Source organism: Phoxinus phoxinus (genome assembly GCF_949152265.1).
Source record: "Phoxinus phoxinus genome assembly, chromosome: 1".
Classification (NCBI taxonomy): Eukaryota; Metazoa; Chordata; class Actinopteri; order Cypriniformes; family Leuciscidae; genus Phoxinus; species Phoxinus phoxinus.
In genome coordinates this window covers 48,026,451-48,054,440 of record NC_136876.1, presented here as the reverse complement: position 1 = coordinate 48,054,440, position 27,990 = coordinate 48,026,451, and the positions used below count along the sequence as shown (strand labels likewise).

The 27,990-nt window shown below is 40.3% G+C and overlaps 2 protein-coding genes across 1 annotated transcript; one reads left to right on the top strand and one right to left on the bottom strand.

The window, feature by feature from the left end:
* The window catches only part of LOC307003486 (NACHT, LRR and PYD domains-containing protein 3-like), a 277,559-nt gene that overhangs the window by 54,948 nt on the left and 194,621 nt on the right, over positions 1-27,990 (bottom strand).
* On the top strand, positions 21-27,871 carry LOC307002964 (von Willebrand factor A domain-containing protein 3A-like; the record flags this gene model as incomplete). The annotated part of the gene is made up of 16 exons (XM_079620994.1): positions 21-58; positions 1,683-1,830; positions 5,523-5,703; positions 6,930-7,000; positions 9,030-9,179; positions 10,595-10,673; positions 12,519-12,623; positions 12,758-12,855; positions 14,193-14,345; positions 14,430-14,538; positions 17,125-17,269; positions 17,592-17,736; positions 25,393-25,544; positions 27,332-27,449; positions 27,574-27,671; positions 27,756-27,871. 16 exons carry the CDS (start codon positions 21-23, stop codon positions 27,793-27,795), a joined length of 1,830 nt encoding a protein of 609 aa, XP_079477120.1. The 3' UTR covers positions 27,796-27,871.

The window sequence follows — 27,990 nt, the reverse complement described above, 5'->3', positions numbered from 1 at the left end:
TGGACAGTATAAAAACCATTATGTCTACGGAGAGTCCCCGTGAGATAGCGAACCAGATGTGTGTGTGTGTGTGTGTGTGTGTTTCCTAATATAGCCTGTTCTGCTTCTCGGGTCTAAAGTTTAATTGAAGCCTTGTAAGAAAGAGTCTTTTGGTGATAAATCTTGCTACTTATAAACTCCCGAGACCTCCCTGTGTGTGTGTGTGTGTGTGTGTGTGTGCGTGTGCGTGATGGGTAGGTTTAGGGGTCGGGTTAGTGTGTGTGTGTGTGTGTGTGATGGGTAGGTTTAGGGGTCAGGTTAGTGTGTGTGTGTGTGTGTGTGTGTGTGTGATGGGTAGGTTTAGGGGTCGGGTTAGTCTGTGTGTGTGTGTGTGTGTGTGTGTGTGTGTGTGTGTGTGTGTGTGTGTGTGTGTGTGATGGGTAGGTTTAGGGGTCGGGTTAGTCTGTGTGTGTGTGTGTGTGTGTGTGTGTGTGTGTGTGTGTGTGTGTGTGTGTGTGTGTGATGGGTAGGTTTAGGGGTCGGGTTAGTCTGTGTGTGTGTGTGTGTGTGTGATGGGTAGGTTTAGGGGTTGGGTTAGTCTGTGTGTGTGTGTGTGTGTGTGTGATGGGTAGGTTTAGGGGTCGGGTTAGTCTGTGTGTGTGTGTGTGTGTGTGTTTGTGTGTGTGCGTGTGTGTATGATGGGTAGGTTTAGGGGTCGGGTTAGTGTGTGTGTGTGTGTGTGCGTGTGTGTATGATGGGTAGGTTTAGGGGTCGGGTTAGTGTGTGTGTGTGTGAGTGTGTGTGTGTGCGTGTGTGTATGATGGGTAGGTTTAGGCGTCGGGTTAGTGTGCGTGTGTGTGTGTGTGTGCGTGTGTGTGTGTGTGTGCGTGTGTGTGCGTGTGTTTGTGTGTGTGTGTGTGTGTGTGTGTGTGTGTGTTTGTGTGTGTGTGTGTGTGATGGGTAGGTTTAGGGGTCGGGTTAGTGTGTGTGTGTTAGAGTGCGGATCGGGCCGACTTTTTCAGTCCGAGCCCGGCCCGCGTCCGACAGAGCAGTAACCGAACCCGACCCGAGCCCGACAGGCACAAAGATATTTATGTTCGAGCCCGACCCGAGCCCGACAGTTAAAATCCCATTTTTTTCTCATACTAATGACAATTGTACGTTTGTTTGTGTGGAAAGCCCGCTTTTATTAAGCAACTGTAGGAAGGCAATCGGAAATGTCAACAGGACAAGCGCATCAGCGCGCGGAGCAACAAGCGCTCTTGGCGCGCGCACATTATGCACGCGTTTCGTTGTCACGGCTACATAAACAAATGTCCGCACACAGGAAGACGGATGTTATGGTAATATTTTACATGTATTTTAATCACAAAAACGAACGTTTGCATCAAGTGAAAGCATCAGGCACATCGGCTACCTACATAAGCTGTTTTAAATTTAAAATGTTCAATGCCATATCGCGCTGATGTGACCGAGCCCGACCCGAACCCGAACATCATTTCTAAATATCTGTCCGAACCCGGCCCGGCCCGTCGGGTACCGGCGGGTCCCGTCGGGCTCGGGTCGGGTATCCATCCTCTAGTGTGTGTGTGTGTATGTGTGTGTGAACAGTTTTGACAGTATAAAAACCATTATGTCTACAGAGAGTCCCCGTGAGATAGCGAACCAGATGTGTGTGTGTGTGTGTGTGTGTGTGTGTTCAGGTGGGTTCAGGCGTTGGAGTGTGTGGGGGGTCGTGATACTCTGGCTGCTCTCCGGCGCGCTCTAGAGGAGGAACCGCAGGAAGAAGAAGAAGCGTCTCTGACTCGTGGCGTTTACCTCTTCACCACCGGCACGCCTGATCAACACACGGTCAGTCGGACACTTCTGTCAATCACACGGTCCTGGCCGGTGTTGTGCACTGCATGTGGATCCCGATATTCCCAGCTGACAAACGTAAAGCAGAAGTTCCCATTAAGTTAGTCATGTGTCATCGTCACTTGGAGGATTTTTGGAGACATTTGAGACAGGGCCTTGAAAAAAATGTCTTTCAGGGCTTAAAATATCTTGAATGTAACTCGACACCCTCGCCTCATTTAGTATACGCGGTTCTATGAATATGCAAATGAGCCCCGCCTCCACTCACTCACTCACTCACTCACTCACAGCAGCTCAGAGATCCACTCGTTGACGATCACACGATGATCAGGGGTGTGTATCCCGTAACTCGCTGCCTCACTATCGTAGTACGATGCTTTGTTGAAGAAATCAACTAGCGAGTCACGACTTTTCCCCGTAACCGCACTGACGTCGCTCAACCACGTTGGTTAATGATGTCACGCAGGTGGTGGAGTAATAACTTATTTTAATGAAACTGTTTGAGATTGAATTAATACACTCTAAAAAAATGCTGGGTTGTTTCAACCCAAATTTGGGTCAAATATGGACTAACCCAACCGTTGGGTTAACATTTTTAATTAAAAAAATGTAACCCATCGGCTGGGTTTGTCCATATTTGACCCAAATTTGGGTTGAAACAACCCAGCATTTTTTAGAGTGTACTAGATGTTTTGCTATAAAATACAGATTACATCTGAGGACTATCTCTCATTTTTCTCAGTTATGTTGCTTTATTTCCAGATTCAATCAGGCTCGTTCTTACACTAGAGCTCGTTCACACATGCGCACTCTTCAAAAACGACACTTTAAATCTCTTGACAAACCAAAAGACGTAAATTACATTTGTATGTTTTCTAAATTATAGACACAGATTGCACTGAATGTCAGCTTGCTTATTGCTCAAGATACGGATTTATTAAATCCACATGTCATGAAAACAAGAAACTCTGCTTCTAACCACAGGTCGAGATCTGTCGTTCAAACCACACAAGTTTGCGATGTTGTTTGCGAATGTTCGTTAGAACGATGGTTTCGGGAAACAGCGACTCGCTAAACTGCTGATAACGACAGAACGTGCGACCATAGCTATAGTATCCAGCTGCAGACCCGCAGCACCACCAGTTTCAGAACGCCAGCGCCAGGACCGGAAGTAAGGGGCGGAGCTTACGTTCTGACACCAGCGCCAGAACCGGAAGTGATGGGCGGAGCTTACGTACGAAACCTAACGTTTTGGAACGTAATTTGCTTAGACACGAAACGGTATGCTTTTATTACACACGAAACGTCATACTTTATAGCCTACGTATGTTATATTGAAACATTAAAGTGTGTATGTCAGGTTAAATTTTTTATTTTGATTAACACAAAATAGTGAGGGGAAATACACGTTTGACAAGTTGATATATTGTTTTGTATGTTTTTCGATTCCTAAAGGCAGAATATAAGATGAAAAAGTTCGTTATTTTCAGTCCTCCCTTAAAACTGCTCCTCATTCCAAACGAATCGTTTGACGTCATATGAGGGAGACGTCTCCCCAGCTCGCTGAGCTGTGTTGATAATTGCACGAGTGATAGAGCGAGAGAATTAGTGATTAGGACATTTATTTAGTTATTTAGTTAGTTATTTAAGTTAGGTCGTTAGTATACGCAGGCGTATTTTCACGATGGTGAATTACTGCGTTTGTGCTGTGTGCAAAAACACCGTTAAAACCGGTCACAGAGTCCACTGTGTTCCGTGCCTGGGTCAACTTTGTTCGGACCAAACGCGCTGACTTCAGTGCTGCTTCGGTATCCAAGACGTCGGTCATTTGCAGCGCCCATTTCACTGAGAAGGACTACGCGGTTGGAGATCTCATGAGTTATAAAATGGGATTTAAAACCCGAGTGAGACTGGTAGCTGATGCGGTGTATGCTACTGTAGTAGAAGCACGTCGATCGCGCCCCTCTCTCTCCCTCTCCCCCTCTCTCTCTCTCTCTCTCACACACACACACACACACACACACACACACACACACACACACACACACACACACACACACACACACACACACACACACACACACACACACACACACACACACACACACACACACACACACACACACACGAACCAACATATTCCAGCATTGCAATATTGACATCGATCGCAGCCTGTTCATTATAGCCACGGAGCTTCAGAGCTAAGGCGGAGCTACAGATTAGGTGTCCCTAAATAACCCGCGTATCTAACAGTAGTTCCGCATTAATTAATTTGCACGCGAGTTTAATTTTTTTCTTTTATATACTGTGTATTCTCCGTGTATATTCATGCACTGAACCGTGACACCCGTACCGTTTCGGTTCAATACGAATACATACCGTTACGCCTATACTTACCAGACACCTGACCAACTCTCCACTGATTCTTCACACCAGATATTTATGTTTCTTCGATATGAATTATTTACATTTCTGTTTGGCTCCTCATCTGTCTCCCGCCTGGGAGACTCAAAATTGTATGGCTGTGGGCCATCGTATAGGTTTGAGGGGGATTTTGCATCTCCTCAGACTCAAAACTCTCCATACTTGAATAGAACTTTGTTGGCACGTCTCCCTTGTATGACGTCACAGCTCAGCTGCGTTTTAAAAATATGATCTTGACAGAAATGGCTATAAAGCTTATTGTAGGGCAGTTACAGTAATAATTTTAATGATAATTACATTTTCACTCAGACATCTAAACCTTATTTAATATATCTAAAAAAAAAAATTTAACCTGACATACACACTTTAAGGTACAGAAACATTGGGCTTCACCATATTTTTAATATCGTGGTCCGTTGTATGCATTTATATTTACTATGGTTCTTTTTTTATAATAATTTTGACAATGTATTTACCTACATATTGTAAATACAGTTGTTATGATAACACATTTATTTCTATTTGTATATAGGACAGTTAAGCTGTCATTTGTAACTATACAAGAATATAGAAACTATTTAGCTATTTTGGTAAAATGTTCTTATTAAAGTGGTACTACAAGCAGGAGTATGTTGTTTGTGCACCACAAATTGACACTTACCAATCAGGTATTTCAAATAATTGTAAACTAGCATGAGAGAAAATGCCACAAACTATTGTAAAGTGACACATACCATTGTTAAATTAATTATGAAAACTGGCACCAATCATTCAGAAGTGTGCTGGACCTTGACACTGGCTTTTCACAATGCAGAGTAGTGTACATCTGTAGATCCTATATCTATTATAATGTGGATACAGCAAGTCAAATATTTGAACAAAACATTCGGGCATCTCCAGAAGGAATATATATTAAATTAATTTGTAGTTATTGTAGACTTGTATTGCTTGTCTCATTGTCAATAACTCAGCCCCTCACTACCGGTTCTGGCGCTGGGGTTCTGAAACTGGTGGTGCTGCGGGTCTGCAGCTGGATATATCTCGACCATAGTGGGCTAACGATGCTTTCGGGAAGCACAGCCCTGATTGGTTACAAGGTAGTTTGTGACGTCAGAAACACCAGCGATCTCAAACCGTGGTTTTGAGACGGTCTTTGCAGTTTTAAGGAGAAAATACTCAGCAATGGTGTTGACTTATGAATTTACACATGGTTTGTTTTAAAGCATATTGAAAACACATGAACAACATTATCTCATCCTCAGGAATCTGTCACTGATTATGTGTCTGAGCGCTGCAGCGTTTCCAACCTGAACCTCCACGTGTGCCTGTTCACCGGAGAAGAGGAGAGCGCTCGCTGTCACGCCACACGGGCCGAAACCACACGGGCCCTGAGCCGCCTGGCACACGCGGGCCACGGGCGCTTCCTCTGGACCTCTGAGACTGGTGAGGACAGGCTGCTGAATTTAGTTTTTCAAGGAAGACGAGTTTAGGTACTAAAAACAAGTTTCGTTTAATCCTCATCCTTCCCTTCGGTCATTTTGAACCTGAATTTTTATTTTTATAAAATATAAGTGAGTGTTCATCGGAGGGGTCCAAGATTTTAAAATGTAGCAAATCGGGTCAAATTGACCCCCGAGTGCTTCAGAAACCCTTCGAAAAACCTAAAAATGCTCACAATTAAAAGTAAAAATGCTAAAACTTTACCAAAAAATATTTTTATAATGTCTACATGTGTATCTGAATGCATATTGAAGAGAAACTGACTTTAGGACCCAGAGGAACAGCATGTAATATTATTATTACATAATTTCTAAATATCTGTCCGAACCCGGCGGGTCCAGTCGGTCACGGGTCGGGTATCCATCCTCTAATCTGAATGTATGCTGAAGAGAAACTGACTTTAGGACCCAGAGGAACAGCTCATTTCTCCGTATAGAGCTAAAAGGCCATCTAGTGGCAAGAGTCATGAAATATCATGTTATATTATAATTTTTCCACAAGAGGTCGGCAAAGACACACAATGTAAGATATTTTGAGCCGAATTAAAAGGTTTAGGCATGAAATTGTGAGTTATTTTGAATTTAAGTTAAAACGAATGTGAGGAATATGCTTCTAAATTACTATTTATTTATTATTTATTGATCAAATATAGTAATTTAAAGGTAAATAAAATAAAAAAGAACAAAAAATCTCCCACAAAATTGCATTAAAGAAGAGAAACAATATTATCAAAATGAAATAAAATAAGCTTTCTGGACAAAAAAAATATATAAAATAATTAAGTATAATTTTAGGGCTTCGGGTCATTTTGACCCGCGAGGGAAGGATTTCACAAAACGCGAGAGAAGGATGTTGAGATGTACAGACAATTAGGCAGTTTTGTTGTTCACCTTTTGAGACCGTTCTGAGGTCATGTGTAAAACTGGAATAGAGTTGCTGTTTACTTTACTCTGCTGCTTTCCTCTCGTCATATGTGCACCACATGGTGCCTGAACCCAGTGCGCCCTGCAATGGGAAGTCTTGTGTTTGTGTGCGTGTTTGTATTTGTGTGTGTGCGTGTGTGTGTGCGTGTGTGCGTGTGTGTGTGTGTGTGTGTGTGCGTATGTGTGCGTGTGTGTGTGTGTGTGTGTAGTGGAAAATATGAACCTCTTCCTCGTGTTTCCCTGCAGGCGTCGTGGAGAGTGATGACATCAGTGCCCTGATTGGAGAAATGGAGACGGCCGATAATTATTGTCAGAAGGTGAGTTTCTCTCTTGACCTGGACTTTAAATCATTCATGGGAAACCGAAGAAAAGTTTGAAGCACACCTGCAAGAAATGATCAGTTGTTTATCACGGTTGGTCCAGGTCTTGGTGTTCGTTCAGCTGGATTTGTGGAAGAAGTCACTAGCCGCGATTCCATTACAAATTTGCGCAAAACCTTTGCAATATTTTCTAAATGTTGATAATAAACTATTGCGAAAATGATGGCGTTTCTATTAACCGATGTTATGCGACTAAAATATCATTTTTTTCCTCTCACGATAAGTAATTTAAAAAGTCATGGCGACAGATTTTGTTGGGTTTTTAATGGAAGGAGGAGACGTGTGTGTTATCCAATCATTAATGGCAAGGAAAGCCCTTTATACTTGTGAGTGGCACATATGAGGTGTTTCTGGGTGATTCTCCCTCATTTCTGCTTCAAGGGCTTGATAAATTGTGGCATTTCTTTGGTGTTTAGAATCCAGTATTCCCGTAATACTTTCATCTTATGAGTTTAATGAAGAACTATGTCTCGACTTCTGTCCAAACACACCGCGTCATCTACATTAGTGACCTGTAAATTCCCAAAAACTGTTTCCATTGCAGTTTTGCGAAATATTTCTTATTTGAATTGCCTGAAAAACCACCTCATGCGAGCGTAAAAACGTTTTTTGGTATGGAAGTACATTAGGGTCATACAAATAAATGTATCCTAAGACACAAGTGAGATCACACTTTGTATCAGAAATAAACAGTTTTTTTTTTTTTTCAAAAATGGCCGCCAATGCGCTGAAAATACTCTAGAGCCCATATCTTTGCTTCTGTTATCGCTATAATAACAAATTTGGTGTCAAAGTGTACATTTTTGGGGTCAAGGAATCCAGTAAAATTGGTTTCAAGTTTAAAAAAACAAAAATTTTCCCCATACCATGACATTTGGGGGTAAATATGCACATTTCACATAAAGATTCTGTCATCAGAGTGACTTTACTTATCTTTTCCTTCAAAAACTTTAATTTATTATTTAAGCAGTGCAGCTACTTCTGTACATTACATTTGTCCTAAGTAGCATGAGATTTCGACCAGTCAGCAGTAGCCTATAGCAAATCAGTTCCTGCAACAACACATCCCATCTGCACCAGGAGCTGTGACAGCTGGTGAAGGTCAGAGGTGACAGGTTAAAACTTTGAGGTTCGTATGACTTTCTCATTAAATAGAAAAATGTTTTTAATGTTAGATAACTAATAACTATATAGCTAGTAACTAGTTAGCTTCATTATAACTAGGTCGCTAGTAATTAGTTAGCTTCATCATAACTAGTGACTAGCTAGCGTCATTTTTATTGAAGCAAGCACATAGCCTACATGTTGCTAGCTAGTTAGCTTCATTATTTGATAGATTTTTACTTTTTTCGAATGCTTGTTAATGCTCATATTATCTATCTTATGATGTTAAAGCAACTTCATTTCTTTTTTCATATTAGCCATAATTGGGCCTATTGAAAAATGTAGATGTGACCAGTCACTAGAACATTTTGAGTTGGGGAGGTTGGAATTTTTTTAGTGCATTGAGTGTATTTTCAATTTGTGCAATTTGAAGGGTAATTGAAACACGGCTGCTGACGTCAAAAAATCTATCAAGAATTTACCCTATTTACTTTCTTAACACATACACTACTGTTCAAGTATGATTGAATTAAACAAAAGTGACAGTAAAGTAAAGACATTGTAATTTATATTTCAAATTAATGCTGTTCTTTTAGACTTTAAACTTTCTTATATACTGTATATTCCTTCCCTCAAACTACCTGGCTTCATTCCTGTTACATGCACTTTTCACAATTCAGTCGTTATCCAGTGGATAAAGCCTGACATTTTTTTCACTTGTTTCACGCAAAATGCCTCAGATCACGAAAGTAAAATGGATTGCGAACACCATTTCATGTTGCCTTACCTGAGAGTTGTTTCTGATGTGCTGATTATTGTAACGCTTCATATATATGTGACGTTCCTCCATGTTTTCCTGCAGTGCTCTGAGCTACTGGACTCTCTGATCCAGAAGGGCTCCTCCGGCAGAGGTTCAGGAGACACGAGTTCCCCATCTCTCAAACCTCAGGCCTGGACCCGCAACGCAAAACTGCCGTGTCCCAGACCCACAACACTCAGCCTGGCTAGACTGGTCAGATCACGGTCCTCATCATATGACTCTTAATCTGTCATACATCAGGCTTCATAGCATAATCAGTAGTCTTCACCACTTAGGCTATGTTTGCATTAATCTGGATAGATTTTAAAACGTCTCCGTCCACCCAAGCGTTTTCAAAAAGTTTTACTTTTCAAAAAGCTCAGTTTTCATTGCTAATAACGCCGTCTCAGTGTGGACGGTAGGCCAAATGAAAGATGAAAGATGCGCTTTTAAATGAAACCGTGTTAGTGTGGACTAGAGTGCGGATCGGGCCGAATTTTTCAGTCCGAACCCGACCCGAGCCTGACAGGCATAAAGATATTTATGTTCGAGCCCGACCCGAGACCGGCAGTTAAAATCCCATTTTTTTTCTCATACTAATGACAATTGTACGTTTGTTTGTGTGGAAAGCCCGCTTTTATTAAGCAACTGTAGGAAGGCAATCGGAAATGTCAACAGGACAAGCGCATCAGCGCGCGGAGCAACAAGCGCTCTTAACACCTGGCGCGCGCACATTATGCACGTGTTTCGTTGTCACGGCTACATAAACAAATGTCCGCACACAGGAAGACGGATGTTATGGTAATATTTTACATGTATTTTAATCACAAAAACGATCGTTTGCATCAAGTGAAAGCATCAGGCACATCGGCTACCTACATAATAACCTGTTTTAAATTTAAAATGTTCAATGCCTTATCGCGCTGATGTGACCGAGCCCGACCCGAACTCGAACATCATTTCTAAATATCTGTCCGAACCCGGCCCGGCCCGTCGGGCTCGGTTCGGGTATCCATCCTCTAGTGTGGACAAGGTCTTGAATTCACCAGTGATTAGTTTCACATGTCCTAGTCTGGCGTAGCCAGAGCTTCAGACTGACGGCAGAAGTATTTCCCATTTTCTATGCCTTATGCATCAGATAAATGGTTTGAGACTACAAATACTTCTGACTATCAGCAGTCCTGTTTAGTTTATTCTCGCCTAGAACCACGGCAGGAAGATACATGACTATCAACTGTAGCTTTATATGAAGTTGTTGATATCACAGATTAAGTTAACCATCTAAAATCATGCTGGTAAGATGGTCTCTTCAGGACACTTCAATTCAAATTTAAATTCTGTGATTTATTAACCCTCATGTCATTGTAAACCTGCTTTTCTTCCTTTTGAGGAACACAAAAGAAGATATTTTGAACAATGTTGGTAAGCAAACAGATCTGATGATCATTTACTTCCACACTGAGACATTTCTCAAAATTTTGTGTTCCTCAGAAGAAAGAAAGTCATACAGGTTTGAACTGACATGAGTAAATTATGACAGGATTTTTTGAAATGGTCTCTTTAAGGGACTCATTAAAAAGCTGTGTTTATTATGAAGGCGTTTTGATCCTGATGTATGATGTGAACAGGAAAGCAGGCAGATGAGCAGGTTGGCACAGAACGGGTCGGCTTGGAGGCCGAACAGCTCTAAAGCACAAATCCCAGCAGGTGAGACGTCTTACCAACATCCTGACTGCAATTATTAGAGATCATATACCAAATGGTCTCTATTTGCCATCTGAACTGTTTGTTTTAACTCTTTCTCTTACAAAGCATGTAGAAGTCTGTCATTTTTATCACAGGTACTCTTCAACTGTGAGTGACGGAATCCAGAAAATCACATTGTATGATTTTTAAGTAATTAATTTGCATTTTATTGCATGACATAAGTATTTGATACATTAGAAAAGCAGAATTTAAGATTTGGTACAGAAACCTCTGTTTGCAATTACAGAGATCATACGTGTCCTGTAGTTCTTGACCAGGTTTGCACACACTGGGGATTTTGGCCCACTCCTTCATACAGACCTTCTCCAGATCCTTCAGGTTTCAGGGCTGTCGCTGGGCAATACGGACTTTCAGCTCCCTCCAAAGATTTTCTATTGGGTTCAGGTCTGGAGACTGGCTAGGCCACTCCAGGATCTTGAGATGCTTCTTACGGAGCCACTCCTCAGTTGCCCTGGCTGTGTGTTTCGGGTCGTTGTCATGCTGGAAGAACCAGCCACGACCCATCTTCAATGCTCTTACTGAGGGAAGGAGGTTGTTGGCCAAGACCTCGCGATACATGGCCCCATCCATCCTCCCCTCAATACGGTGCAGTCGTCCTGTCCCCTTTGCAGAAAAGCATCCCAAAGAATGATGTTTCCACCTCCATGCTTCACGGTTGGGATGGTGTTCTTGGGGTTGTACTTCATCCTTCTTCCTCCAAACACAGCGAGTGGAGTTTAGACCAAAAAGCTCTATTTCTGTCTCATCAGACCACATGACCTTCTCCCATTCCTCCTCCGGATCATCCAGATGGTCTTCGGCAAACTTCAGACGGGCCTGGACATGCGATGGCTTGAGCAGGGGGACCTTGTGTGCGCTGCAGGATTTTAATCCATGACGGCGTAGTGTGTTACTAATGGTTTTCTTTGAGACTGTGGTCCCAGCTCTCTACAGGTCATTGACCAGGTCCTGCCGTGTAGTTCTGGGCTGACCCCTCACCTTCCTCATGATCATTGATGCCCCACGAGGTGCGATCTTGCATGCTGCCCCAGATCGAGGGAGATTGACCGTCATCTTGAACTTCTTCCATTTTCTAATAATTGCGCCAACAGTTGTGGCCTTATCACCAAACTGCTTACCTATTGTCCTGTAGCCCATCCCAGCCTTGTGCAGGTCGCAGGTCTACAATTGCATCCCTGATGTCCTTACACAGCTCTCTGGTCTTGGCCATTGTGGAGAGGTGTGAGTCTGTTTGATTGAGTGTGTGGACAGGTGTCTATTATACAGGTAACGAGTTCAAACAGGTGCAGTTAATACAGGTAATGAGTGGAGAACAGGAGGGCTTCTTATAGAAAAACAAACAGGTCTGTGATAGCCGGAATTCTTACTGGTTGGTAGGTGATCAAATACTTATGTAATGCTATAAAATGCAAATTAATTATTTAAAAATCATACAATGTGATTTTCTGGATTTTAGATTTCGTATCTCACAGTTGAAGAGTACCTCTGATAAAAATGACAGACCTCTACATGCTTTGTAAGTAGGAAAACCTGCAAAATCGGCAGTGTATCAAATACTTGTTCTCCCCACTATATATATATATAATTATATACTTTTACTTTATATTGCTCCAGGTAAAGCAACTCATTCTATGCACGTCCGATTCTGAAAGCATGTCAGTGTCTATATTTGTCTCGGTCTAAAACATCCTCTGATTGCCTCTCAGACTAAACGCTGGGCTATTTATGTGAATCACGGTGCATTCATTTCTTTCAGAGTATTTATTTTTAGTCTCTTTTCCCCAGTCCAGTCAGCTGATTTCAGCACACCAGCTGGGCCGTCAAAGTCTGCGGATCAGAGGAGAACCATTGTGTCTCAGTCGGTCTTCTTCATGGAAAACGGCAACTTCGGTTAGTGGAAATGGATTTTCCATGTTTGGCTTGTCATAGTCAGAAACATGTAAACATGTGATATATACATTATCCATATCTCATATGCATTTCTGGTTCATGTTGTGTAATATTGCATTGATTGCCTTATCTAGGTGTTGTCTTCAAGAAATATCCAAAACCCAAGAGTGTGCGTAAGTCTATCAACACCATTAAACTGCCAAAACATGAAGACATCTGTTCAACTAAACAGGTACTATACTTTATGAACCATCCTGTTATTTTTCTAAATAAAAATGCCTAATTTTTCCCAATTCTACACTATCCCCAGCTAACAAAATAAGTTCTAAAAACGTTTCGCTAGGTTGTGAAAACAACATTTCTGAATGTTCTCTGAACATTCAAAACATACATTTTTTTAAATATTGTAAACAGTTTTTTTTACTGGTTATATGAACGTTAAAGGAAACATTCCATCAATATTCCATACAATAATTAAATCTTGCAAACATAATGGGAACGTTATTTTGAATGTTCTCTGAACATTCTGAAACGCATAGTAACATTTTAAAAACTAAAACATTTCAGAAAAAGTTCCATGACCCTTGTATAAATAATGTTTCTGCTCTAAAGTTTTGAGAACATTATTAAAGTCCAGATAACTTTGAACGAAAGTTCTATTGATGTCACTGGAAGAAGGTTTGCTCATAACTTTGAGAGAACCTTTCGGGAACTTTAGCAAAAGTTCTGAGAGTGTTCCCTGTTAGCTGGGTTTCTGTTCTGACCTAGTAGCTAACTTTTCATGTGGCAGATGGTCAAATGTTTCATCTGTCTCTCTCTCTTTCTTTCTATATTGCCTTAATAACTTCCTAGCAACACTAGAAATCACTCTAAACTCTTTAGCAAGCAATTAGAAACCTACAGAAATAAGAAACCCCATTGCAAACACTCAGAACGCCTTAGCATAAGTGATAGGAGGGATAATACAAAGTATTTTAATATCCGTACAAAATTACACACAGCAGATTTAAACGGGGTATATTATGCCCTTTTACAAAGTCTTGATTTTGTTTTTAGGCTGTACTAGAATAGGTTTTTATGCTTGAATGTTTAAAAACACATAATTTTTCTCATATTCTCCATTGTTGCAGCGCCTCTCTTCCCAGTCTGTCAGTATCCTGTTTAGTTCCTGTCTCTATGAAGCCCCTCCTTCTGAAAAGCACACTGTGCTCTGATTGGTCGGCTGGATCAGTGTGTTGTGATTGGTCAAGCGCTTCAAGCGTGTTTGGGAAATGCCCCGCCCCTAATTACCATAACCACCAGTTTCAACATACTACTAACTAACTCAACCAGGCCCCGCCCCTTTATTTAGCGTATGAATTATTGAACTGAGGAATATTGTGACGTGTTCGTTCCCGGAAGAAAATCAAGGCTACAATGGAGGCGTTTTGGGAGTTTAAAAACAGTGACAATGACAGAATTACTCCCGCTGGAGGGACTTTGTGCTTTGACCTTTTTCTACACTACACTAAAAATCGATAGATTATTAAATCAGTGTGTGTGTGATTTTGTGTGTGTGTGCTCTTTAAGTGGCTGAAAAGGTTTGGTATAAAGAATCTGAAGTTGGACCTTCACAAACTGATATCTGGACCTGAATGCTGCCATCACAACAAACTGGTGCGGTCCGTCCAGAAGAGAGTGTCTGCTAAATACTGCGGCATATTCCCTAGTGTCCACCTCAATGTGAGCCCAGTGTAACACCAGTCATACTGAGAATGTGTGTGTTCTGCATGTTTAGTGTACGGTTTGTCTGCATGTTCCTCATAGGGGGCTGTGAAACACCTGCATCTGACTCCTGGAGAGTTAAAGCACTACCTCAGTCAGACGGAGAAACTGATGCAGCGATACAGCAGACGACTGGAGTGGTTACTGACAGGTACAGTACAGGTGTTCATCACACACACTCTCTCTGAAGTGACTTAAACACAGCTGCCGCTCTTATTTAACTCTTCCTGGGAGGAATGTCAAATATGATTGTGTGCTTGCTTTTATATGAAAAACTTTGCGAGGTGGAATAGTCTTGTTTGTTAACCGTCACCCCTATTTTGAGCATAAATCTGAATATAAATAGAATTCACGAAAGCTTTGTAACACATCTTTCCCACGCGAGTCAAAATGACCCGAAGCCCTTGTTTTTCATACTAATTTTATTTAATTTTGATCATATTTTAAAAATTTTAATGCAATATTATTGGAGACTTTTATTTTTTATTTTATGTATCTTTAAATGACTAGATTTAGATATTATCAATACATAATTATAAATAGTAATTTAAGCCTATTCCTCACATTCTTTCAACTTAAAGGTGCTGTATGGAGTTTTTCTACTAAAATGAATCCATTTTTTATTACCTGTGTGTGAAGGGGTTGTAATCTCACAATAAAATTATCCACTTGGCGGGTTTTGCTATTACCTCTGAAAGCAAGTATTCCTATTTCTATGTGATCGCCTCTCGCCTCGTCTACTGACTTTGCACTCAACAGCGACGACACTGCAACTTTATGACATGGAGTCTGCTAATACTAGGAAACGACTAGCACAACACAGACTCCAACACAAACTCCACATAATAATAAAAAACAAAAGAAAAGCACGCGCACGAGCACTCGCTTGTAAAAGTATTGGTTGCAATCTGAAACATCACCGCTAGATGCCGCTGAAAACTCCATACAGCACCTTTAAATTCAAAATAACTCACAATTTCATGCCTAAACCTTTTAATTCAGCTCAAAATATCTTACATTGTGTGTCTTTGCCGACCTCTTGTGGAAAAATAATAATATAACATTATATTTCATGACTCTTGCCACTAGATGGCCTTATAGCTCTATATGGAGAAATGAGCTGTTCTGCTGAATCCTAAAGTCAGTTTCTCTTCATTATGCATTCATTTATATTTGACAAAATAAAATCAAGGCCATATGCCTAATCAAGTTTTGTTGTTTGTACAACATTGAGCCCGCTAAATACCATACATTTAAACTGCCATTTTCATAGCAACTCACTGTCCAGTTTAGCCTGGGAAAACCCAGACCACTCTCAGTTGTAACTGAGTAAGGGTCTGGCAAAGCTCCATAGACAATTCATTTCCACAGGGGCGTCACCAACGGACGTCGGAAAGATCTAAAAACCAATCAGAGCGATGAATGACATGACGTATGCAGAGCGACGAAGAAACATCTCGAGACTCTCAGCAATTCTCTGTTTGTGTTAACGAAAATGACCATTTTAAATCGCTTGAAACAGACGCGATAGCTGATTCGAACGAGTGATGTTGTGATGTTCCACAGCGGCATCCATGTCTGTAATGTACAAAATCTGCGTCACCGTCTCTGCTCTGTCGTCATCGTGTAAAACGTTTCTGATTGGTGCCGCGATTTCGGCGGATTGGAAATGGGTTTCAATGGGCTCTTTGCCAGACCCACTTGCAGAGCAAATCTAAATTTGCCGGAAGTGGTCTGGGTTTTCCCAGGCTATGTCCAGTTATGAAATGTTTTTCATAGGTATTTTGAATGATACCTAATTTATAATGATTACTAAGATATCTGAAAGGGAAAATTGAAATTAAACAGTAATAAACTACAGAAGAAATAACTGAGGATCATGTGTTTCTCTCGCTGCAGTTAGCAACTGTTTCATGTTTTGGCAAATTGGTGGCTAATTCATATGAATTCGTACAGTCTCATTCATATATTTTCGTAAAATCAGATTGGAGTGGACCCTCATGCTTTGCTTTTTGTTTAGTTTTTTTACTAAAAATCATACATGTCCATGGGAATCACATCATCTGAGATTTTCTTTTTTCTCCTGAGATCAGGTTGGTGGTAGATGTGACCCTGGACCACAAAACCAGTCACATGGGTAAATTTTTTAAAATTAATTTTATATTCAATTTAATTAAATGTATACATAATCTGAAAGCTGAATAAATAAGCTTTCCATTGATGTGTGGTTTGTTAGGATAGGACAATATTTGGCCGAGACACAACTATTGAAAATCTGGAATCTGAGGGTGCAAAAAAATCGAAACATTGAGAAAATCTCCTTTAAAGTTGTGCATTTATGTTCACGATTGTGCTGCATTCACTCACACAAACACATGTTTTATATATTTACAGTAGGAAATTTACTAAATATCTTCATGGAAAATGATCTTTATATCATAATAATTTTTGGCATAAAATAAAAATCTATAATTTTGACCCATACAATGTATTTTTGGCTATTGCCACAGATATACCCGTGCGACTCGAGACTGGTTTTGTGGTCCAGGGTCACATATGTGGATCATATAAGTACCAAACGCAAAAAAATTAGAGTACGGCTCTGTTCCAAAACATAGTGCTCTTTTGCACAGGCATTATTTGAAGGGCTCAAAGGCTGTTCCCGTAGGATAGTTCGCAGGAGACAGAAGCTCACTGTGTTTTTCTCCTGCCGTGTGTATCTCTCATGTGTGAGCAGGCAGCCGGCGAATGTTCGGATCCGTGCTGGAGAAGGACGTGTGTGTTCTGCTGGATGTGTCTGGGTCAATGGCCCCGTTCCTCCCTGAACTCCAGAAGGGACTGACCGCACTGATCTGGGATCAGCTGCATGCCAACAGCGTCAGGTGAGGGAACAGGCACAATACCGCTATAAACATGAATATCTATGGGTTCAATATGCGTCACATGACTAAACTTGTGTCATCGTTTTTAAATACCTTCGGTTTCACAGTTCACACTACAACACGAGAACGGCATTTTCAAAGTTATCCATTTTGGAGAGCGTTTTCAAACAAAAATGTATTAGTGTGGACAAGATCTCTAATGACACATTTCCACAGTTCACCAGACACCAGAAATGTGAAATGGGTTCAAAATACACCTGAAAATGTCCTATCCTAGCCTTCTTTCATGGTTAGTAAGTTTGCTGGTGTGTGTGTGTGTCAGGTTTACCGTGCTGGCGTTCTCTGGAGGGGTGTGTGTGTGGCAGCCGGCGCTGGTGGAGTCCAGTGAGGATCAGTGTGTGGAGGCAGTGCAGTGGTTGAGTCGGCTCACTTCACACGGGCCTTCACACACACTGCAGGCGCTGCAGGTACTCTCACAATAACAGCCTTTATACACACTGTTATCACATGGCTTTCTGGAAAACATCTTCGGGATTGGTCAATGGCAGCAGTGTGTGCTCGACTCAGCTCTTCTCCTGCACCCAGGCCCTGTTTACAGCTGGTATTAAGATGTGTTTTGGTGGATCGGATCACAAGTAGACGAGGTAGACACATCTTTTGTCCACTTTCAACCCCTTCTGTCCTTTGATTTCCTCAAAGAAGGGTATGGGCTTTTTCAGATCTTTTCATCTAATGGACGAAATAAGCTCACGCAATTTGCATATGAACACGATCGGAGACGACGGAAAAACACGGAGATCAGCAGCTTTAGTTTCTTTAGTTTCCTCAAGGAGTTCATCACAGACCATGATCTGGACTTTCTGTTTATTACCGAGACTTGGATGAAGGTAGCGGACCTTAGTCCATTTTTTTAACTTGTTCCAGCCGACTATTATTATTACAACGTCCCGCGACCATCAGGCAGAGGCGGTGGACTAGCCACCATTGTTAAAGAGTCGTTTAGACCTCGATGTCGACTGCTATATACCTCCACTCTCCCAAGTTTTGAAGCCCTTGTTTTACTTTTGAACTGGCCTGAACCCGTGGTATTAGTTTATCTATTGGCCTCCGCACTTAATCAAAGACTTCATAGTGGAGTTCTCAGAATTTGTAGGTGACTTGATCACTAAATACGATGGCATCCTTATTTTAGGTGACTTAAATGTACATATATGTTGCCCTTCTAAGCGGTTAACCTCTGAGTTTTTAAACATCATTGACTCTTTCAACATTCAGCAGTGGGTTAATTATCCCACACATATTCATGGACACATGTTGGATCAAATTCTGTCTTATCAGTGTCACAGTGTCTGGTTTGTGTATCCCGGGTGTCCACTAGAGGTCCTCCTTCCCCACGGTGTCATTCACAGTATGAACTACATTTCCCACGATCTGCACTCATCATTGGTTCATTGCACACAGCTGTCTCCCGTCACCTTGTTAGTGTTTGTGTTTGTATATATATACCCTGTCTGTTCTAGTGTTTGTCACAGAGTCCTTATGGTTTGTCACTACACTGCCGATATCTGTTTCCTGGTTTGTTCTTGTTTTGTTTATTGTGTTGGACTGCTTATTTGGATTTTGACCCATGCCTGGATACTACGATTTTGGATTACATTTAAATAAACATACTGCGCTTGGATCTGTCTTCTCCTGTGTATGTATCGTGACAATCTGTTACTGAAATAGCTATTTCTGATAATTTTCCTATTTTATTTCAAATGTCTCTTCCTCAGCTTTCTATTGCTCCTGTTTCAAACACCACACACTTATTATTGTATTGTTATATTGTTAAATCAGAATGCTGTTAAGAAAGCTACGGCTTCCTATTTTACTAAATTGAGAAACATCACCACACCCCAAAAGCATATTTTTCTGTCATTAACTTCCCATATAAACTCTCTTCGCTGCCCGTCTTTGGCACTCTGTGGGGATTTTGGGCAATAAGTTTCTAATTTGAGAGCCCAAATTCGAGTCCCCGATCATGAAATACCAACAGAGATGAGTCCACCCACCTTCTGATCAATCCTGTCTCTCTACATTCTGTAAAGGAAGTAATGTTTAAACTTAAACCTTCCTTTTGTACGTATGAGACTTTACATCCTTGTTATCTGAGACAATTATTTGATACTGTCGGCCCTGGGTTGGTGTCGTTATTGAATAAATCCTTGCTTGAAGGGACTATACCCTTGAGTTTGAAAATTGCCTCAATTACACCCATACTAAAGAAACCCTCACTTGATGCCTTTATCTTATCAAACTTTTGTCCTTTATCCATTGTGCCGTTTATTTCTGTAACGGAGGCCAGCTAGTAGTCGCTGTACGAGTAAACCTCACTCCTCTGATCTCAATAGCCGCTCTAGCGACAGACGCTAGAGGCTGCAGTCTTTAGCCTCCTTGTTAGAACGCCTGACTCTCATGCCGGAGACCCGGATTCGAGACACGCACAGAGCGTGGTGAGAAGGACCCGGGTGGAGGGGTTAAATTTCCAAGGTATTGGATTTTTTTTTTTTTTATACAGCTTTCAGACCTTCTTAAATGACAAGTTTCAGTCGGGTTTAAAACTCTGCACAGCACAGAAACCACTCTATAAGAGTTCTCAATTAAATTTACATGGCTACAGATTCGGGAGATTCCGTCATTTTAATGTTAGATTTGTCTTCTGCTTTTGATACTGTCGACCATGCGATTCTCGTCTCTCGGCTGGAGTCTTGCGTTGGTCTAGGCGGCGAGGTTTTAAGCTGGTTCAAATCTTTTTTGACTAATAGACGATTCTCTGTAAAAATGTGACGTTTCTCCTCATCCCTCTGAATTTTATCCTGCGGTGTGCCTCAGGGTTCTGTCTTGGCTCCTGTCCTATTCTCTCTCTCTATCTTCTTCCTCTGGGTTCTATTTTTAGGAAAAACAATGTCTCATTTTACTGTTATGCTGATGAAATGCAGATTTATATGCCTTTGTCTAGGAAAAATAAGAGCGCTCTAGACAGTCTGACAGCATGTCTTGAGGAGGTAAAAGCTTGGCTTGCCAAGAATTTCCTATTCTTTAACTCAGACAAAACATAAGTTTGTTTTTAACCCCTCAGAAACCAGGCCAAGACATGATCATGACCTTGGATCTATCTCTCCCCAAGTACGGAATTTAGGTGTGATGTTAGATAGTTCCCTCAAATTCGATAAGCAAATTAGTGCTGTCATTCCAGCTTTTTCTATCTTCGCTCTATAGCGAAAATCAAATCTTATCTTCCCAAGCGCTCGATGGAGATTGCGATCCATGCTCTTATTACCTCACCCTTGGACTATTGCAACTCCCTTTATTTTGGTGTATCAAAGTCCCAAATGGCACGCTTACAGGTTGTTCAAAATGCTGTGGCGAGATTCCTGAAGGGAAAGAGGAAATTTGATCATGCCACCCCTCTTTTGAGATCCCTGCATTGGTTACCGATAAATCTCTCTTACTCCATTTATATTCTCCCACTAGAAGTCTTAGATCTGAAACGAAACTTCTCCTTCAGATACCTAGAAGCCGTCTAAAATCAAGGGGTAACTGAGCTTTTGAAATGGCTGACCCCACACTGTGGAACAAGCTCGCACTGTATATTAGATCGACTTCCTCTCTCTCTGAGTTCAAGTCATATCCCAAAACTTAAACATATCCCAAAATATTCTAAGTTATCTCCGACGTGTTCATCCTGTATTTCATGTTTCTTGTTTGAAACATTATTCGCGCCCCACCTCGTCCTGTCATGTCCCCGGTCCGTGTCGAAAGCTCACCCGTCTACTGAGTTTGCAAACTGCTCGACGTTCGCCCCAGGCGGAGGGGTCATCAATTTCTCATCGATTAGGAGGGTTATGGTCCTGAGGAGAGATGCTGGATCCCCTCCCGGGACGTTCTGGACCGCTCGCTCATTGACGACTTTTTTCGCTCCCGTCAGCCCTCTTCCTCTTCCTCTTCAGGAGGGGGTACTGTCATGATCCTGGTTCTTTCCTTCTCTGTTTTCTTCCCTCTGCCTCCCTCTGCTGGTCATATTATGTCATACCTTCTCTTTCCTTTCACTCTCACGCATTGTCTCTTCCTCTCATTACCGTCAGCTGGCTCTCATGCTTATCTCATCAACACACCTGTTCTCTATCTTCCCCTTATGTCCACGCTATATCTAGTTCTCTCTTTCTTGTCTGTATTGTCGGATTATTGTTTGATCTTCATGCACGTTTATGACTGCTACCTACCGTTACTATTCTGAAGTTATCCCTTGTCCTGTCCTGTCCTGTCTTGTCTTGATTGTCTGTAAGCGTCGCCGTTATCTACTGCTGTGTTTACCGCTTCTGTGCTGTATCCAGTCTTCTCCGTGGAGTATATCAGAGGGTTCCTCGTCTCACCTGCGGTCCCTACCTCGCCGCTCAAGAGCCATCCGGCTCTCCGGCTGAGATCATCTGTACTCGTTTGAAAGAGCAGCGGAACACCATTCAATTACCTTTTATGAAGAGACTTTCTGTTTATTTAGCCTGAGTGGCGTTGCCTAATTTATCCATTAAAAGAAATTACCTGCTTTCGTCTCTGGACCCCTCTGTTCCCTGACAATACCTAGAAGCCGGCTAAAATCAAGGGGTAACTGAGCTTTTGAAGTGGCTGACCCCACACTGTGGAACAAGCTCGCACTGTATATTAGATCGACTTCCTCTCTCTCTGAGTTCAAGTCATGTCCCAAAACGTATTTATTTTCTATTGCGTTTAGCTTATAATGATTGTTCTGTTTTAAACTGTGTTTAGTATTACTTGTGTTACTAATTTCTATTAGCTCTATTTTCTCTGTGTATAGCGTTTTTAAATGTGCTCTATAAAAAAACTACACTGTAAAAAATTGCGCTGTAAAATAACAGTAATCTACTGGCAGCTGTGGTTGCCAGCAAAGTACTGTTAATTTACAGGCCTCTACCGTTATTATACAGCTCTCCTTTTTTACAGCATGTTACTGTAAAAATACAATGGAAGGTAACTTGTATCATTTGGGAAACCGATTGCTTCAAACAGTTCAAGTTTAAAAACGAGTATTTATACTGATAGTACTGTGAACTTACTTTGAGTCCACTGAAAATGAATATCTCTTAATATAATACTGCAAACATCTAATGTGTAATCGTGAATGAATTACAAACATGACATTAACTAAAATCTTTGCAGTTAGCATTTAGCGAACAGTAGCACACATGTATGTGCTAAAGTATTTAGCAACGCGAGATTGTCACTGCATCAGCAACTACACAGTTCCTGCGTTTAAATAAAGCAACGGGCAGCATAACATCAGTGTTACTCTGCTCATCTTTGCCTGAAGCACAGGCTCTACTCTCCAGCACAATGGTGACCCACAAAACTCATTAATTAAACTAAACGATCTCTCCTGTATCATCTTGTGCAAAACACAAAAAAACACTTCAGTTGAATATTTACTCTCTTTATCAGTTATTGACTTCGCAAAACTTTTTTCTATGAACTTTTACTAATATTTCAGTGAAATTAACTTATTTTGTTTAGTAAACCTGACTGGTAAATTTTACAGAAAATTGCTGTTTTTCCTTGATTTTACGGTAATCTACTGGCAGCTGTGGTTGCCAGTAAAATGCTGTTTTTCTACAGTTTTATGCCGTAAATTAATTTACAGTTGATTACCGTTAAATTACACTTCACTCTGTTTTTTTTTATTTGACACATTTAACCCTTTAAACCCCACTGCAAAATCTTCAGTTTTAAATGAACACTTGTATGTCCACACTACAGGGTGTTGGAGTAACACTGAAGCAGTGTTGAAGTTAATTATATAATTCAGTGATTAATTAACTGATGATTGAGCATTAGTGATGAACACCTGACAAGGACAGAGAAACAACAACAAGATAAAAAAGTGAAACACAACTACAACTTACTTCAGCCACAGAAGACATGAAATCTCTGAAGATCTCAGCAGAGAAGGATTAAACAACTCTAAAAAATAGCATTACCAGCTTCACTTATTATTAACCAGATTGACTTAATTCATTTTTTCGTCTACTGAAATTTCTATTGAGAATTAACAGAGGTTTAGATGTTGTTTTGTTTCATTTGACATTACCATTATGGGGATCAGTGTATGCTTTAGTTGGGCTCCTGACCCTTGACTTTAACTTTAGTTTTTATTTGGCTGCTTTAACTGTGTATGTATAAAACACATTTGTTGTGGCAGAAGCAAAGCCAACAAAACTGAGATCAGGTGTTGCTGGTTATGTTTTGAATATTACCTCATCACATAATGTTTGTCTCTCTGATCTCAATCAGTTTCTAATTACTTATCAAAAATGTGTTTTATAACACAGTTTAATTTAATATTACTACACTGTGAAACTAACGCAAAAGACCAAGCAGTGCTATGCAATCGGTTGTGAAGGATTTTTAAACTCATAATTCATAAAAAATTGTTGAACTATGGTTTCAGTTAGACAAACACAGACATCAAGAATCAGCCAATGAATCTCAACAATGGTGACAATCAACAAAAAAGATAACATAAAATCTGAACATCACAGAATACGCTACTAAAAGTCAATACAAAACCAACAGCAAAAATAAAAGCAAAAAGTACAAATTAAAGAAAATAACCAGACAATTCAGCTGCATAATTTATTCATGCTGCAATGCATGCTGGGAGTGGTGGCTGATTTTTTTGTACTATGCTGGTACCCAACATGCATTGCAGCATAAAACTTCTGATTGTCACCATTGTTGAGATTCATATTCCGATTATTGATGTCTGTGTGTGTGTCTAGCTGATCTGAAAATTCAAAATGTTCTTAGTATAAACTTTTTAAAATCAGTCATATTTTCTAAATGCCAAATTTCAGAAAAATATAATTCTGTAAAATCACAACAACACCAAAATCAAAAATATAAAACATCAATAATATTATTAGACAACAAATGAGATCAGTGAATTGGGCCATTATATGATGATTGAGACCATTATCAAACAGCCATAATCATATGATACTGTATTCTTTCAGCTTTTTCGCCATAGCAAATGTATTTTTTAAGACACAGCTACCGCAGCCAAAGAAAAACTAATGTTTAAAGGTCAAGAGCACAACTAAAGCAAACACTGATCACCATCATGGTAACATCAAATGAAAATAAAATGACATTAAACCTCTGCCACCTTTCAATAAGTCCTTCTGTAGATGTAAATAAAGTCAGGTTAGTAATAAGTGAATCTGGTAATGCTTTTTGTTGAGTTGTTTAATCCTCCTCTGCTAAGATCTTTTGCTAAGATTTTTCTGTTCCTCTTGTTCTGATAGAGGAGATTCTGATAGTTAACAGCAGGTGTTCCTCAGTGTCTCAATTAACTTAGAAAATTAACTGAATTAACTATGAAATTATTCACTCAGTCAAGTAGACTGTATTAGTGAACTAGGCAATAGTGAATGAGGGTATAGGGTGTGATTTTGGAACACAGCCTCTGAGTGTCGACTTTGAGCGCTGTTAATTCACAGTATATTCCTGTAGGCTAGTTTCTCGAAAACGACAAATATCACCCAGAAGGCATTTATTTACGGTATATTACTGTTTTAATGAAAAACAGTATGTTACTGTAAAATTTGGCCGTTTTTTTACAGAATTTTTTTACAGTGTAGAAACTAACTTGTGTGTGTTAGAAATCAGGAATGGAGAGAGAACATTGTGTTTGGTATGTTTTTCATCTTCAAATCTTGGATCTCTAGCCGACAAAGTTTAAACCCCGTTTGTCTAGAGCTCTTCTCATAATGTTTAGCATTAAGTCACTAGACGGAGAGAAGACGATCTTTTGTGGCTGTTTGAACACATTCGACCACATGAGCGTTTACACTATGAAAGCATCCGGTTGAATGTGTTTTTGACTCCCTCTGGAAGTGGTGGAAAGTGGACAAGCTCAAAACATTTCAGACCCGTTTACACCTGTATTTAGTGTCGTCCACTTGTGATCCGATTGACCATCACGCATCTTAACACCAGCTGTAAACAGAGCCTCGGGTGTTCTTGTGTTTAAGTGTTAGTGTGACTGTGTGTAATGCTTCTTTGCTCAGGCCGGCTGTGGTTTGTCAGATGATGTTGGTCTGTATCTGATCTGTGATGGAGGAAGTGACTCCAGTCACAGTCTAATACTGAGAGAGATCGAGACCCTGAGACGAGAGAAGAGCTTCACCGTCCACACCGTCGCACTCAAACGCCATGACAGGTCAACTATAAACGCCCGTTCACACCAACCACAATAACCATAAAGATATAGTTCTGAAAATCATTCTCAATATTAAAGAATAGCAGCGTTCACACCTCGACTATAGAGACAACGGCACAGAGAAACAATATCTTTGTAATCACTTTCAGAGCAATTTTATCCAGATGATGAACGATAAAAACACTGACAGCCAATCAGAATCCATCCTGCTGTAACGACCTCAAGCATTTAAAGTGACATAAAAACACGTGCTTAAAATAAACCGAACGATACGGTCCGCTGGTGTGGACGCTAATATAGTTATCGCTATAGTTACCGTTCTTGGTGTGAACAAGCCTTATTGATCCTTGGTCAAGATTCAGGACATTGTTTTGTCTGCTTTCATCACAGAAAATGCTACTTTGGCTACCGATTTTGTCTTTTTATGAATAAGTGTTTTTTTTATTAGATTGGAATAATGTCTATTTAGTAGTGAGTCATAATAACACATAAAATCAGTGACATATGGCGGGTGATTATTTTTTTCCAGCCATTCTCACTGATGCTTCTAAGACTATCACAACATCCTTGCAATGTTAACAGCCAGCTAGATGGTATCATCCAATGGTGGTTGAGGAGATTCCCCCTTCTATGTAAAGCGCTTTGAGTGTCGAGAAAAAAAAAATATAATTATATAAAATTAATGAATTATTATTATTATTATCAAAAAAAATTGACATTCACGACAATAGCATTTTAGGGGCCTGGAAACACAAACTTTGAAACTGGTTTCAAAGTGCAAGTTTTTTTCATGTAATCTACAAAAATGTGAATTTGTGAAAACTGTGAAAAATGTGTATTATGTGTTCGGTCTATAGATGTGTAGTGTTTCTTTATAAAGTGACATCGCCATCTACTGGCCTGGCATGAATAATACAGCGTTTTTAGTCGTTGTGAATGGGGATCATTTTGACAACATTGTCGTCTGTACTTAAAAAGTTTCAAAAGCGCAAAGGAAAAACTTTTGCATTATTACATTGTTGTCGTGTAAACGTACCCCAGATCTTATGCAGTTTAAACTTAGAGTTTATATGAACAAAGCTTTCTGTATGTCAAAAAAACTTCTACTGAAGTTTCAGCCGTTACACTTTATTTCGATGGTCCACTTTAGACATTCTACTAACTATTAATAACTTGTCAACTACATCTCAAGTACCTCTCATAGAGTGTTAGTAAACTGTTAGGTTAGGGCTCGGGTTAGTGGAATAAGTTGACATAGTTGCTTGAAGTTAGCAGAATGTCTAAAGCGGACCACAACTAATGTTGCTTTGAATGTATATGTGACCCTGGACCACAACACCAGTCTCGAGTCACACGGGTATATTTGTGGCAATAGCGAGAGAATGGGTCAAAATGATAGATTTTTCTTTTATGCCAAAAATCATTAGGATATTAAGTAAAGATCAAGATATTTTGTAAATTTCCTACCGTAAATATATAAAACATTTATTTTTGTGAGTCAATGCAGCACAAATAACATAAATGCACAACTTTAAAGGAGATTTTCTCAAATGTTTCGTTTTTTTTTCAACCCTCAGAATCCAGATTTTCAATAGTTGTATCGTGACCAAATATTGTCCTATCCTAAAAAAAACATATATCAATTGAAAGCTTATTTATTCAGCTTCCAGATAATGTATATCTCAATTTCAGAAAATTGACCCATGTGACTGGTTTTGTGGTCCAGGGTCACATATGTCACAGTGTGTGTAAGAGTGTGATTTGATCAGTTCAATGTTTCTGAACAGATCTGGCGGTGAGTTTCTGAAGTGTCTGGCACATAAGACCGGAGGCCGATTCCATCAGGCTCCTGAAAACACGGATCCGGATCTGATCAGAAAACTGCTATCAGACCCGGGCAGAGAAGTGAGTATATGAGCTCAACACTTCTGTTATATCACGACACTGCAGGAGTGTGTGCTGTTCAACACGCTCAAAGGCATTTTCTTTGTTATGAAATGTGTTGATTCTTGTATTTCCACGAATAAAGGATCCGGTGCTTCCAGCGTTTGAGGGGGACGATCTGAGGAAACTGTCAGAAGAGATCGAGAAGCTGAGATTGTTCCAGAAACAAGCTAAAGCTTTCAGGTTTGTGTTCACTCAGGCAACAGTGTTTATGTGATGATTGATGTTATTGTGGACTTTTTAATATAGTGTCTTTTGTTTTCATAGGGAAACTATTTTGGGGTCGAGGAAGCTGGAGGGAACGTAGACGCTGATCTGTTGAAATCACGTTATTTATTTAGAATAAACCTACACTATGGAGTTAAACTACACTATAAATGTTTTAAAAAGACGACACAAACATTTGTGATTTTTCTGGCTTCCGGTGTCATTCACTTTCAGTTATTTTACCGGTTCAAAAACGACTCTATATTGATAACAAACTGGTAACATAATCATAAAC